The sequence below is a fragment of the Medicago truncatula genome, chromosome 3, assembly GCF_003473485.1.
Source record: "Medicago truncatula cultivar Jemalong A17 chromosome 3, MtrunA17r5.0-ANR, whole genome shotgun sequence".
NCBI classification, from domain to species: Eukaryota; Viridiplantae; Streptophyta; class Magnoliopsida; order Fabales; family Fabaceae; genus Medicago; species Medicago truncatula.
The window spans coordinates 56,860,048-56,874,094 of NC_053044.1; the positions used below are offsets into that span (position 1 = coordinate 56,860,048).

Genomic DNA, 14,047 nt, shown 5'->3' on the forward strand with positions numbered 1-14,047 from the left:
GACTTTTTTTTTTTGGATTAAATATGTTTTTAGTTCCTATAAAATTGAGACATTATAAGTTTAGTACTTACTTAATTTTAATAGTTGTTTTAGTCCTTACAAAAATATTATGCACTCAGTATTAGTCTCTGCTCAATTCAAATTTGTTTAATTTATGCTTAAACTCTTACGTTTTTTAACAATTTTTTTTCGACGTGTTAAGAACATTACTAAAAGTTCCTCCGCAAAATTTTATTTATATGTCCAAATTTTATTACTTTTATCTTTAACTTTTATCGTTTTCAAAAATTCATATTTAATTCGTTTCATGTTAAAAAATTCTAAATTTAGTAATTGAACCTTTCATAGTGTTCTAAACTTTTCTCAAAAAAATCGTTCAAAAATAATTAACAAACTTTGTTTTAACAGGGACTAAAATTAGAAGTAATTTTTTTTTGTAGGGACTAAAAAACCTACTAAAACTAGTTATGATAGCATTTTCATCATGAAAAGATATTTTTAACTAATAACTACTCCAAAAAAAACTATCAATTCGGCAACAAAACCACTCATGTCCAACAATGCAAGAGAAGTCATCAATAAGATAATGAAAATTGTGAATATTTTTGACATTGGGATAGCCATTGCGCCCATTTCGTCAAGATAAAGAAGACGTAGTTTATCATAACTAGTTCCTACCAAGAAAAAAAAGGGGTAGCTCCAATAAATCCATGAGATATTATTTGTAAAACGGCCCCGCTGAGCCCAATATCATTTATAGAACCAATTCCTAGAATTATGAAACTTATATGAGATACTGAAGAATAAGCTATTCTTTTTTTTAAAATTACGTTGACCAAAAGATATTCAATCGGCATAGATTATTTGAATATAACCTAATATCATTAACCAGAGGCAAAATATCAAATGAGCGTGGGAAAATAATTTCATATTAATTCGAACCAAACATAAATATAATTAATTCGAACCATTACAGAAGTAGTGTTTTTTACTGCAAATTTACTTGAAACTTAAATATGTTTTGGCAATCCCACAAGTGATTATAGGAACATTAAATATCATGCGAGAAAGTGACTAAGTGGGTAATCAACATAACATGAAATATTTCTTTCAAAAAAAAAAACATAACATGAAATACTAATCATATGCATTACTAAGAGCATTACACCACAACATTAATGGATAATCTCATGACAAACAAACTTGTGACGTGTGCCTTGAAGTTTAAGCCAGGAACTTTCCTTGCCTAAGACAGACATAGCACCAATGAGCACAAAATAAAAAAACATAACATGTTCTTATTAGTGGTTAATTCAGCTAAATGGTCTGAACTTACCACATCCATTTCGGACACCACTTGTGTACCATTGGGATACCAATGTTATATAACACTGACCAATGAAAGTGTGCCACATAGCAGTTCACATGCATATTTTTTCTATTTCCTCTTTAGACATTCTTATGTGGTATGCCTTCATTGATCAATGTTATATAACATTGGTATCCTAATGGTACACAAGAGGTGTCCCATCCATTTCAATTCGATCTTAACCATCATCACAACTCCATGCCTTCTATCCAAATGTTGTTGTGATCCTTGAGTAACTTGACTACACACGGTAAACAAAATGGACTTCCTTGTAACATGAATTCTCCCTCCAACAATTATAATAAAACTGGCCAAAAAAGTGTCTAAAGAACACTCTGCCAAACATGTTTATAGACAACATTGGTGTCTTGTGGAATAAGTCTCCTGTCAAGAACAACTTTGATAACAGTGTAGTATAGAAATGAAAGGTAAGGTCAACAGATCAACCGATGCAAATGAAATTCAACAAATAACTCAATAAATAAACTCAAGCTCAATTTATCAAAGTCATTTCAATTGGTAAAATATTTTAATTACAAGCTATACAAAACCAAAAAGATCTGCATCCGTCAAAATTCTAAATTTTTCCTTTCTATTTCTAATCAGTTTCTTTTTGTCTAAGACCAACATAATTCCTTGAAATTCTTATTTGTTAAACTACTTGACTTGACTCAACTACTATCAAAATCGATCCGGGTGGTCATGAAAGAATTGAACGTTCAAACCTCCTTTTAAAATTAAGACTAACACAGTTAAATACTATAATGGGTTAGATATCGTTGGTTGAGGTAAATGTATTGAGTTTTAATTGCTGCCCCTAACTATATAGAGAGCCAGGACTAATAGGACGACGACTCTCCTGCAGAGTCCCCATTAGTGGTAGTTTTGGAATTTTTAAGCACAGTGGCTTCATCCAGTGTGATCTTATCAAAATCAGCAATTATGTTCTTGCAAGTTGATCCAAACAGAGGATATTGAACTAGATCCAACTTGTTGGTAAACAGGGGACAAAAACCTCGCCCACTCTTTGCGCTTCCTCAGTTTGTCACCCTGTAGCAAATTTCAGAATAATAGAAATCCAATAAAAAACTTGAAATAAAAATTGTAAACATTTGAAAATGTGCTATTGAAATGTACTTCAAAACTATACTTCCACCACAAATAGAAAATACAATAGAACAATAACAACTTACATTTACTTCCACAACCGACGAATTTCTCAATGAATCAAGTATCAACTCGATATTGTTTGTCAAATTTTTAACCTGTAAGAAATAAAAATATGAGAGAAAAAACAACACTACAATACTTTTTTTTGAAAACTAACAACACTACAATACTTAATACTCCCTCCGGTCCTATTTATAAGAAACATTTTACTTTTTTGATTCATTGCATAAATGATGTATTTGGTATACATTCTATACCAAGTACATTAATTATTCAATGAATTTAAAAAGTCAACTTTTTCTTATAAATAGGACCGGAGGGAGTAGTTAAAATTTGAACACTAACGGTGCTTGAAAACCTATTTGCACTTGGTAGTACAATGGTCAATGATCAATTCACGACATATAGATTAAACAGTTAAAAGCTCAATTTACTTTGTGCAGATGTTTCATATTTTTTTAACAAAATCCAGTTTTTATTTTGTTTTTTTCTTAACTCCTTTTGTTATGTAATAGTATTTCAACATAACTGCATCTCAATTCTCAAGTAAGTTGCTTTATGGTTAACTAAAAATGAAATTCTTCTTCATAGGTAACGATACATATTAAAAAAAAAAAACCTACCAAAAGCAAATGGCTAGTGAAGATTCTACATAGGTAACGATACATATTAAAAAAAAAATCTACCAAAAGCAAATGGCTAGTGAAGACCTAAAATTACGCAATCGTGAAATCAAAAGGTTATCAGATATCAACAATATAAATAAACTCTAGCTATAAAATATCAATTCCGACATAGTATACATGTATGATATATCGAAAGCTCACCAAACAACCACGTTTAACTTACCCGCGGGAAGTTTGCAATCAAAGAAACTGGAACCCAACCATGTTCGTCCATGTTCGATTTCAGAAATTCGTCATTCGTCAAATTAACATCACTATCAAAAAAGAAATAAGTAATGAATAGAAATTCAACTCAAAACATTATTATTTCTAGACAGATCAAGTAAGTGAAGTAAGAAATCACCTAAAGTAATAATCAATTTGTTTGAGTATTATATTGGTCGGGGGAGTAGTGGGAGGAGTTTCTTCTGCAACTGGAAAGAACATCGCCGGAGGAGGTGGATGGGTTAAGAATGGCATACCTCCAAAAGGTTCAAATTGTAGTGTAGGATAATAATAGAATTCTAAAAAGAAAGCAAAAGACAAAGCATTAGTTGTGTCTTGTGGTGGAAATAAAATTGAACAAACAAATTGATAAACTGACCATGAAACCCTGCAGGGTTTAGAAACGGTCTCATAGGCATAGGCTGAGACCCTAAATAAGCAGAATTGGGTAGTGTAGGCCTCAGAAACCCCTCCGAGTGCATCCTATGTTGGGGTGGATGAGCATCTCTAGTGTTCATTGTATTTCCTGGATCTTGATTGCGCCTAGTGCCATAATTGTTACGTGGACGGTGCCCATAATTACCCCTGTGACTGTGCTCATCTACAGGCAGCCCATAACCCCCAGCTGGTGATCTTGGACCCCAACCATTATTGTTCTTGTACGACTGAACCCCGTCAACCAAGAAAGTATTAGGAGTGATCTGAAGCACCGGAAATGGTGGGGCAACCGATGGTTGATGATTGACTTGAGGAGGGTTAGATAAATTGTTCGACAAAGGACCAGGCTCATTGTTGTTACCTCCTCCGCGCTCCATCGGTTTTTGTTGTCTATTAGACACACTATGACTATGATTCATTGGAGGAGTATGTCTTGCATTAGCAGCAGTGGCAGTGGCTTGTTTCTGAGGTGAGTTTGATATAACAGGCCCCTACAAAAATAACAGCGAAAACATATAATTCGAAAATAAAGAGATTGATGAACCTCTGAACACCTCTCATAGTTATTCCATAAATTAGTTCTAATGTCATATTTACCACCATTTTTTCAAGATAATCAAAAATCAATTATATTCCATCCAAAAAAACAAATCGATTATTATTCTTTCAGTCAAAATGAAAATAAATGAATACATTTTATCTAAAAACTAAATGAACAAAAAGTAATATAATTAGGAGGTTGATCCTAACCTGAGAAATGGAGATTGATCCGGCACCATCGACGGCAGAGATGGAATCAGATGTCAGTTTAGCAGAAGGCTTAGCAGACAAAGCAGGCCAAGAGACAGCACCCATTACAGGACTGACCTCAGCAACAACGAGGCCATTGGATGTGTTCTTCCAAGCGGGTTTTTTAGGGTTAGCGTTAACCACATTGTTAATCTTATCGGCATTGGAGTTGTTGTTATCTACGACAACAACAGCAGCAGTAATAGCAGCAACTAGATTGGCTGAATCGAGAGACGATGATGAAGAAACGGAATGTGGCGGATGATTATTGAGTGGTTCGGAGGAGGAGGAGGAGGAGTCAGCACCGCGAACAACCTTAGCCCACGGAGAAGTGAGGTTTTTTGGCGGGAAATTAGAGGAAGAATCAGGTGCATTGGTAGTAACCATTGCCAATTAGGGTGTTCTGATTCGATATAGAAAGTATTGATCGAATCGATCGATCAGTGTATGGCGAAATGAATGAAAAAACAAATAGCCATATCAAAAGGATTAGGGTTAGGATCTTAGTTGCAGAGGTGAGTCACTCTCCTCAACAACACAGAGCCATGGTTTCTTCCGCTCCCTCTCCTCTTCCTCCTCCTGATTTACGGCCCCTCAAAATCAGGGAAATGACCATGTAAGTGTCATTGATTAGATACCTAATTAAAACATAAACTCTTTTTTCTTGTTACAATAAATTCTAAACACGTTTTTCTTTTATATTTATTGTGCTCCTATCTACTAAAATTTTTGTTTTTTATAAAAAAAATTCTTATAATTTTACTCTTCATTTAAACTTTTTTATTTACAATTATATTCTAATTTATTAAATAAAATTATAATGACAATTTCTTTGGTACAATCGCAAAATCTATTGAAGTAAAATTCAATTTTTTATTACTAATAATAGTGAATATTGACTATTTTTTTATAAAATGTAAAAAAAAATAGTATGATTCTTATAAACAATGAAATGATATTTTTTCTTTGAAAATAATATTTTCTAAAATATAAAAGTCGACAAATAGCTCTTTGTTACATATAAATGATCGTTAAATTATTAATTCACAAAACAGGTGTACCGGTACACCTTAATTTAAGGATGTACCGTAGAAACTCCCAATTATAATACCTTAATTCTTAAAATTGCACATAATTTGCTTATATTATGTTGTGTTATAAGGGAAATGGTGTGGAAGGTTGAAAACGAATTTGGTTGGAGTGCGGTTTATAAGATTTTAGGTTTGTCTTTATGCAATAATAGGTTATCCAATTCAACATATAGGAATTGTTGCATTGAAATAAATCTAAATGCTTTAAAATTATGGTCTAAATTTATTAAAACAAAAATTGTGACTATATTAATTGACTCTGTTGTCATAGATAAATAGTTGGTTGATCGATAGTAAAAGTCAAATAACAAGTGGTTTAACAGATTTTTGAGAAGTTGTGATATCATTTTAGAAAAGAGTGGTTGGGGTTTAACGGAGTTTAGAGAGATTATAATATCATTTTAAAAATAATGGTTGGGTCTATCAAAACATAAAACCAACTTGTAATGTGCGCATTATCCACACGTATAAACATATTAATACGCTACTAAAAAAATTGTTTATATGCCATAAGATAAATTAAAGTCAAGCGGTTTTTTTATAATTTATAAATTATTTTCATTTGATAGTTTATAGAAATAAGTTGAAAAATTATTTTATTTTCATTTTCATTTGCTCAAAAAAAGAAATAAGTTGAAAACAACTTTATAAACACGGCGTCATAAATGCTCTCAAAGAATACCACAAGTGTGAGTCTATCCAAACAAACTCAATTGACCGTTTCTTATAATTTCAAAGAATATAATGTTTATTTACGTCAAAAAAAACACTCATGCACAAAACGTTTTTTTTTTCTGATAAAAAAATCATGTCCCATGCACAGGGGCGGATCCAGACATTTGATATCAATGTGGCAAAAAAAAAATTATGAAGCAAAATATATTACTTTATATACTAAAAAGATGAGATTTTGACATCTAAAAGTCTTTAGTTAATTGATTTAAGCATGTTTGTTTCATTTGAGTGGCCAATCAACAACGCAGACTCAAACCGCTAGGACATGTAAATAATCATGTCAAAGTAGCAACATATATTATATATAAGGAATTGTATAGGTTTATTATATGAAGAAAAAAAATATGGGGAATAATCTGGTGTGGCAAGTGCCACACCATGTTTCAAGGTGAATCCGCCCCTGCCCGTGCAGGCATGCACCATAAAACTAGGTGGACTAAAATTGAAATTGAATGATGATGAATATGATACCAATGATTTGAGGACTGTATGTCTGGTTACCATGGAGACTTTATTTGGACGCTGCTGAATTGAGTTCCACCACACATTGCTAGCTTTGTTACTTTTTTATTTTTTCGAGGTTTAAACTTTGGACCTTACCTATACTATGTGTTGTTCTTATCAACTGAGTTAAGTTCGTGGAAACAACTTTATTAATATTTTATGAGAACGCGTTAAGTTTTTCTCTGTTTTAGTCATTTAATTTAAAATTTGAATAAAATGGTATTAGTTAGTTTCCGTGAATGGAAATAAGATAGGATTGAGGTTGCGGAGGGAAATAATTTAATTGCCAGCGTCCACGTAAGAGAAGACACCGTGTGAGGTAAGATAACTTGTTTTCAAAGCCATCAAAAAAAACAGAACAATGCTTATAAACTTATATTATTTGTGTGGTACAAACAATTTCTTCTCTTCATCCATCATCTTCAGCTCTTATATTTCTCTCCTCAACCAATACTACACACACAAGATTTCTAAACATTTCATCTCAAAAACAAAACAAAACAAAAATATCTAAACATTTATTTTAGTTTATAATATTTAAGGGATGACAAATTGTTTTTCTTTCTTCCGAAGAAGAAGAACGGGTGAGTTATCCGTTTATTTTTAAAAAATTGTTTCTTCTTTTTTTTTTTTTTTTTATATATATTTGAATTGAACTCCAATATCAGAGGAGGTGTGCTTCGAGCCAAGTAATTAATTAGTTAATGTTAGTTAGCTTGATAATGAGGTTTATTCATTTTACTGAAATTATTAAAAAACCTGCAGGTGGTGGATCATCGAAAGAACGCGATGTGGAAGATAGCTTGAGCAGCAAGTCAAACGTGAATAGTGAATACCGCAATGCATTCAGAACAAAGTCTTATGTTGACATATGTAACAAAGCTCAAGGATATGGAATTGAAAACACAAGCATGAGATCATCACACTCTAACTCCTGTTCGACTTCTTCTTCTTCTTTGCTAGAACCTAGACAAGAAATTGTTACAAACATGATCAAGAGCTTTAAGGTGCATCATCTTCTAGTGGACTACTTTGAAGCCAGCTTAGAAGCATATCTTTGTTGCGACAAAATCCTTCAAGGTGTTCGTCAAACTAGATTTGGTTATGGAAAAGTCATAAACGTAGTTAATAAGTTAAGCCAAAGAGTCGTTGAATATGACACTGACACAGATGTGGACACAAACGTCAATGACAATATTATCTATGAAGAGCTTGTTTCATCTGTTATTAACAACTCTTTGTGTTTGTCCAATAATATTATTAATTTCTGCGATATTCAAGAAAAACACATAGCGCTCCTTAACAGACTTAACTCAAAGAGATTGAAACTCAAAAGAAGAATAACAATAAAGAGGTTATGCAAGAAAGTTGGAGGGATCGGTTTAGTCGTTTCAGAAACCGCTCTTTTGGTGGCTTTGTTAGTCTTTGCTTTCCATAGCATAATTGGGTTAGCTGCTGCCCCTTATGTAGTCGGTGGATCCTTTGGTTTGATGAAGAAGAGATCCAAGTGGGAAAATAAAAAGTATAATTCTTGTGAAAAACTATATGAACAAATTGATGTTGCTGCAAAAGGGGTTTATATAGTGATAAATGATTTGGATACTATGAGCCGTATGGTTAAGAGGTTAGCGGATGAGGTTGAACATTGTAGAGAGGTTGCTGATATTTGTGTGAAGAATTATGGTCATGGTAATGGAAGGTGTGTAATATTGAAGATGGTTCTAAGAGAATTTCGTGATTGTCAAACTAACTTTATGGATCAGTTGGAAGAGCTTGAGGAGCATATCTATTTGTGCTTTCTCGCTATTAACAGATCTAGAAGACAGCTTATGCAAAAGATTACTGACAAGAAATATTAAAACGATTGGTGAAGCTACTCTTTAGTTTTAAAGGCGGACAAGTCAAGTTCAGTAAGAAACAAATTTAGAACGTCGTGAGACAGTTCAGTTCCTATCTACCGTTGGTGTTAAAGGGAGAACTGCGAGGAGCCAGCCCTGGTACAAGAGGACTGGTTGGATCCTTTGGAGCTGTTGTCTAGTTAGTTGACTTTGACAAGTGTTAACTCATTCTTTCCATTTTCTTAGTCTCTGTAATTCTTTGATTTTACTGTTGTATTATTTTATTTACAATATTGGAAATTAAAAAAAAAAAAATATTACATGATAGACATACTCCATTGTATCAAAATGCAGTGATAAATTTTAACTGTTGTTAATACTCTTTTTTATTAGAATTTGACGCTACAAACAACTAAGAATCTACTAACCGAAGAGAGTTAGTAAGAAACAGCAGGACAAAAATATGTTTAGCTTTGATTAGTTAGAAAGGCTGAGAAAATAACCAGAAGTTCATCATCTATTACTTGAATTGTTCAAAAGATTCAAGTATGAATAATGAAATACAACAAACAAATAAAAAATAAAATCCTAAAGAATGGTTTCCCAGAAACTCCAATGTCACCAGATTCTTAGTTGCTCATGAGTTTGAGATTTTCATTATTTTAATATGACATGGCTACTTGACATGCACCGATTCCACAGGGCACACAGCTGCACCAAAAAATTCTCAAATTCATGCAGTTTGTAGCATTTGGGATCTCACTAGGCACTAGTAAACGAAGCGTCCTAAGGGGAAATCATGCAATCACTTCAATGTAGCATCGTGCTTCTTACAGTGGCTCTTTTAAAGTGTCATCACAAGGCACCTCATGCTTTATATCACAACTGACTTCCCTCACTTTTTTGTACTCCTGAAGGCTAACAAAAGAAGCTTTGACCTTAAGCCAGTCAGCTGGTTTTGGCATCATAATAGCAATGTATCCTTCTCTGTCAGCCTGAATGTCAAAAAAATAAAATTGTAAGGAAAAACAAATAGAATAAATTTCAAGAGAATAATTCCTAGGATAAATAAACATGGTATTAGGATGAACACAAGTTACAACAACAGTGTATGTTCAAACTATATAAATGAAACATTCAAGTATTTAGCAGTAACAGCAGTCACTTTTACAGGTAAATTTACTTCTAAACAGACCATATACCATGGGAATCATCGCACAAGTCATGAACACCACTTAAGCTGTTAAGTTTATGTCTTGTGGTTTGCGATAATCAAAATATTTCTAATGCCAAAAATATCTCATTACTCTTTGATTCATACATCAATCTTCCCCTTTACCATGTTTGATACCACCGTTTCCCATTCACTTGATTGTACAGTTTACATTCTATGATGTTAATCTTGGATGGCGGCATGGAGCACCACCCTAAAACTTCTAAAGCGGTGCAAAGACTTAAAAACAGTAAACAAACTCAACATAAACCCAACCAGGATACATAAATAATTAAGTACTCAAAAATAGCAAAATACACAAAATGAAAGAGGTGATCATAAAACCAAAAAAACAGAAGAACAGAGGAAAGGAAACCAGAAGAACAGAGGACTTCGCAGAAGCGGAAATCAAAGGGATTCGCACACAGATGAAGGAGAAGCAGGAGAAACAGGGGATGCACACAGAAGAAGGAGAAGAAGAAAAACAGAGGGCGCATGCGGAAGGAGAAACAGAAGGAAAGCACAGAAGAAGCTGAATCAAATATGAGAAGGTGTTCGCTCGAGGAGAAGAAAATCAGTCACTTATAAGAACTCGAAATGACAAATACAACCTTAAAAAAGAAACATAATGGTTTAAAAAGATGGGTAATTACGGGATTTTGCACACCAAACCTAAAAGCGAGCGCGAACAGACGATTTGGACACAATTCACGGCCTCTACAGCCACCAGCTGAGCGCAGCTCGTCGGCCAAAGGCGCTGCAGTGGACGCAGACACTGCTTTACGATTCTGCGATCCCCCACTAAAGTGGCACGGTTGACCACATAGTTTACATTAGGAAACATCATCTTCAGTCTTGAAGCATAAGCAATGCCAAACATTTAATAGTGTGGTCCCATCAATAGCAGGTCAGAAGTATTTCTAAGCAGAGCAAGATAAAAAGTGCAATATTTTCACAAAATAAAATTATTAAAATTAAGACCCGTTCTTGAGAAAAAACATGAAGCCTTAATTGGTCCTGAAACGAAAGTTCAAAGATTAATATTTTGGTGATTACAAATCTCAAATGTCGGACAAATTTGCCTTCATTAGATTTTTAACAACATTATGGTATTCAACAAAGACTATTTGTGACCAACATTTGAAAAAAATTCGGATGGAACTAAGTCTCAATTTTTTAATCTATGACCACTTTAAGCCATTACCAAATTATTATAAGCTATTACGATAAATTGGGTGAAAATAATCAATAATTTCTTCACAAAAATATTTGATGCTCTATCAAAAAAGGAAGGAAGGTTGGGGTGTGTGGAGGTGTAAGAGATAAAAAGGGTGGAGGAAAAAAGGAAGGAAGGTTGGGGTGTGTGGAGGTGAAGGAGAATCAGAGAAAGGGTGGGGGCAATTGCCCCATTGGCTTGTGAGTAGATCTGACACTATTCCCAGTATAGAAAATCATAATACATATAATCGCAAAAGGATTTGATCACAACATAATATAATGTGATGTATAGCTAACAATTTTGGATGAGTGAGAGAGAACGTTTTCCAAAATATAATGCTCTATGAAGAAGCATCCACCAGATAAGGCAATAGATAGGCTCCTTTTCCACTTAGGTACTTGACTAAATTAAAGAAGTCATCAACCTTCTTAGGTGCACGTCCATGGAGGGTCAGGGTACAAAGAATACTTTCATTATAAATGAATTTTGTACCTTCAGTGCATTTTTTACACCATCCTATGAACAAAAAAAATGATTTTTTTTCAATCTACCACCCCTCTCCTCTATGAACTCTATTAAGATTTATTGATAAACAGTGCCACATATAGGTTATGCAGAAATTTAAATTATAAACAATATTAAAAAAATCCTGTTTAGGTGATTGATACATGTCCATTGGACAGTCAATTTAGAAAAGGTAATGAAAATACTGAGACAGATTTTATTATTAAGCAGCTTAGCATCTCAAAAACATGTTTGTGTCATTCCAAAATTTAAAATAGAAAGGAAAGGACATAAACGTTTATGATTCTTCATTTGGAATATGCAAAACTATATCACTCCTGTAAGAGGGAGCTATCTTTGCTAAAAAAAATCAGATTTGATAAGAAAATAATTCTTACCGAACCATTAAGCAGTTCTGGGTGCTTGATTAATTGTTGATTCACTTCCAAAAGGGAACCTTTGACACAACACCTATAAATGGTTGGTCATCACAAGTTAAGTCATCAAAGAGTTCAGAATTCACCGAGAAAGAAGAGCAGTGGGAGAAGCAAACAAATACATAGACACATACACATACAAAAAAAATCTCAGCTTACATTTATATATAGCAAAGCACGTACCTCACAATATAAGAATCATTTTTGGTAGAAACTTTACATAATGCTGTATTGGACTCAAAGTGTTGCGCATTCTGCATAAAAATACATAGGCGAAGGAACGGAAAAAGCCATTTTAGAACACAAATTTTTGAAACACAACAAATTACACAAATGTTAATAAGCTGATTATAAAGAAAGATATTGTGAGTCATAAACTCATAAATAAAGAAAAGCTGCAGTGTACCTTCTTCCGCTTTCCAGAGACCTTGACAGCGGTTCGATCAGACTTTCCAACATTGAAATCTACGGATGTGATTCCACCTTCATCCTTAAAAGCAATGTGTGAAGGAGCCAAGCCAATAACACACAACCTTCAAAATCACATAAAACAGTCATAAACTAAAAAAATGTGAAACACGTGTCAATTTAAAGTTAAAATCATGCAATTTAAGAATATGAAAGTATAACCCATTAGCGTGGCGGTAAATGTATTGATCGTGAGCAGGCTTGGTAAAATCTGGAAGGAAAAAAAAATGAGGATGAAAATAGAGGTTTAGGGTTTATGTGGAAAAAAAAATGAATAAAGAGTGAATTGAGTTACCTAGAGCGAAATAAGTGACGAAATTGGTTTCAATGGCAGAAGGAGGAATGAGGGGAAAATTCTCAACATCAGGGAGTAGAAGCTTCTCTAAATCATCTTCTTCTGAACTATTCGATTCGTCTATGATCTGGTCATTTTCTACGGTTGACATCGTATTATTTGTTTGATTTTAAATGAGAAACAAACTGCAAAGTTCACCTCTTTCAGCAACAAACAAAAGCTTAGGGAGACTAATTTTTTTCCCAGCTTGCCAAAAAAATATCCTGTAAAAAAAATTGTTAGGCTTAGGTACCAATTTAATCCGCCTCTATATTTCTATTAAAGTACACGTGGTTGCAAAAATCAATTTAGTGGGGTGCAGAAAGGACGAGTCCCATATTAGTAGTAGATAGGAGTATGTCTTGGATTCTTGTCTCATAGTTGTCATAGTTTCTTAATTTCTCAATCACGCTTTATATTGCTCAAATCTGTCAATACATTTCACCAAATTTCAATCTTTCATGCTTGACAGCATAAAATCTTCAACAGTTAAGTGTCAAATGTTGGGGCTTCAGTTACTCTCGTTTTAGGCTTTTTGATCAAATGTTTTTTTTTTTTTAAAAACTTTCCTTCCACTCTTGAGCATCAAATACTATTGCATGTAAAATTTAGATCATGACCCAATTTTTTTACCAAGAAAGTGTTATGAAATTTCAATAATCAATCACTTGATTATATTTTAATGAGTCGCATGTAAAAACCCTTCACTTGATTATATTTTTAACCAAGTAAGTGTTATATTTTTTTTACTATTGCATGTAAAAACTTGATTTTTTTTTTTTTTGAGGGAAAACTTGATTTTATTTTAATGAGTCGCTTAAAACACTTGATTTTATATGTTAGCCTAATTGTTAAAACTGACAATACTGTTAGTGTTAAAATTAGACTATCCCTTCTATTTCAATTTACAATCAGTTTTCAAAAAATATACATGTCTGACTCTCTTCCTTTTTCATTCTCTTCGTGTCTCAACAAAAGCCCTTCAATCTGGAAAATCCATGTGGTAATCGAACTTAAACATGGCAAGGGAGGGATTGTCGTAAAGCAA

General features: G+C 33.3%; 3 protein-coding genes across 4 annotated transcripts; 1 reads left to right on the forward strand and 2 right to left on the reverse strand.

Moving 5' to 3' along the window:
- Positions 1–1,839: 1,839 nt before the first annotated feature.
- Positions 1,840–5,302, reverse strand: LOC11427406 (la-related protein 1C). Its single transcript, XM_003603762.4, has 6 exons — positions 4,618–5,302; positions 3,809–4,358; positions 3,569–3,728; positions 3,389–3,479; positions 2,563–2,634; positions 1,840–2,419 (listed from the first exon to the last, which is right to left on the reverse strand). The coding sequence occupies exons 1-6, from the start codon at positions 5,041–5,043 to the stop codon at positions 2,303–2,305; spliced, it is 1,416 nt and encodes a 471-aa protein (XP_003603810.1). The 5' UTR covers positions 5,044–5,302; the 3' UTR covers positions 1,840–2,302.
- Positions 5,303–7,368: 2,066 nt separating this feature from the next.
- LOC11439914 (UPF0496 protein At1g20180) lies at positions 7,369–9,151 on the forward strand. The gene is made up of 2 exons (XM_003603763.4): positions 7,369–7,570; positions 7,752–9,151. The coding sequence occupies exons 1-2, from the start codon at positions 7,531–7,533 to the stop codon at positions 8,843–8,845; spliced, it is 1,134 nt and encodes a 377-aa protein (XP_003603811.3). The 5' UTR covers positions 7,369–7,530; the 3' UTR covers positions 8,846–9,151.
- A 114-nt stretch (positions 9,152–9,265) lies between these two features.
- LOC11427407 (protein Abitram) lies at positions 9,266–13,416 on the reverse strand. 2 transcript variants are annotated; one of them, XM_039832189.1, is made up of 7 exons: positions 13,241–13,416; positions 12,961–13,201; positions 12,828–12,876; positions 12,604–12,730; positions 12,381–12,451; positions 12,159–12,231; positions 9,266–9,819 (listed from the first exon to the last, which is right to left on the reverse strand). In XM_039832189.1, exons 2-7 carry the CDS (start codon positions 13,109–13,111, stop codon positions 9,655–9,657), a joined length of 636 nt encoding a protein of 211 aa, XP_039688123.1. In that variant the 5' UTR covers positions 13,112–13,201; positions 13,241–13,416; the 3' UTR covers positions 9,266–9,654. The 2 variants fall into 2 exon arrangements, with proteins under 2 accessions (XP_039688123.1, XP_003603812.1); XM_003603764.4 differs by lacking the exon at positions 13,241–13,416 and having other exon boundaries at positions 12,961–13,234.
- Between the last annotated feature and the right edge of the window lie 631 nt (positions 13,417–14,047).

Bases quoted from the DNA above. Each gene is read 5' to 3' on its own strand.
- LOC11427406 (XM_003603762.4), bottom strand. From the start codon at position 5,043: ATGGTTACTACCAATGCACCTGATTCTTCCTCTAATTTCCCGCCAAAA. The intron at 3,729-3,808 runs GTCAGTTTATCA...CTTTCTTTTTAG, and splicing joins AAACCCTGCAGGGTTTCATG to AATTCTATTATTATCCTACA. The intron at 2,420-2,562 runs GTAAGTTGTTAT...AATTTGCTACAG, and splicing joins CGTCGGTTGTGGAAGTAAAT to GGTGACAAACTGAGGAAGCG.
- LOC11439914 (XM_003603763.4), top strand. From the start codon at position 7,531: ATGACAAATTGTTTTTCTTTCTTCCGAAGAAGAAGAACGG. The intron at 7,571-7,751 runs GTGAGTTATCCG...AAAAACCTGCAG, and splicing joins CTTCCGAAGAAGAAGAACGG to GTGGTGGATCATCGAAAGAA.
- LOC11427407 (XM_039832189.1), bottom strand. From the start codon at position 13,111: ATGTCAACCGTAGAAAATGACCAGATCATAGACGAATCGAATAGTTCA. The intron at 12,452-12,603 runs GTACACTGCAGC...ATTTTTATGCAG, and splicing joins TCTCTGGAAAGCGGAAGAAG to AATGCGCAACACTTTGAGTC. The intron at 12,232-12,380 runs GTACGTGCTTTG...AACCATTTATAG, and splicing joins AATGATTCTTATATTGTGAG to GTGTTGTGTCAAAGGTTCCC.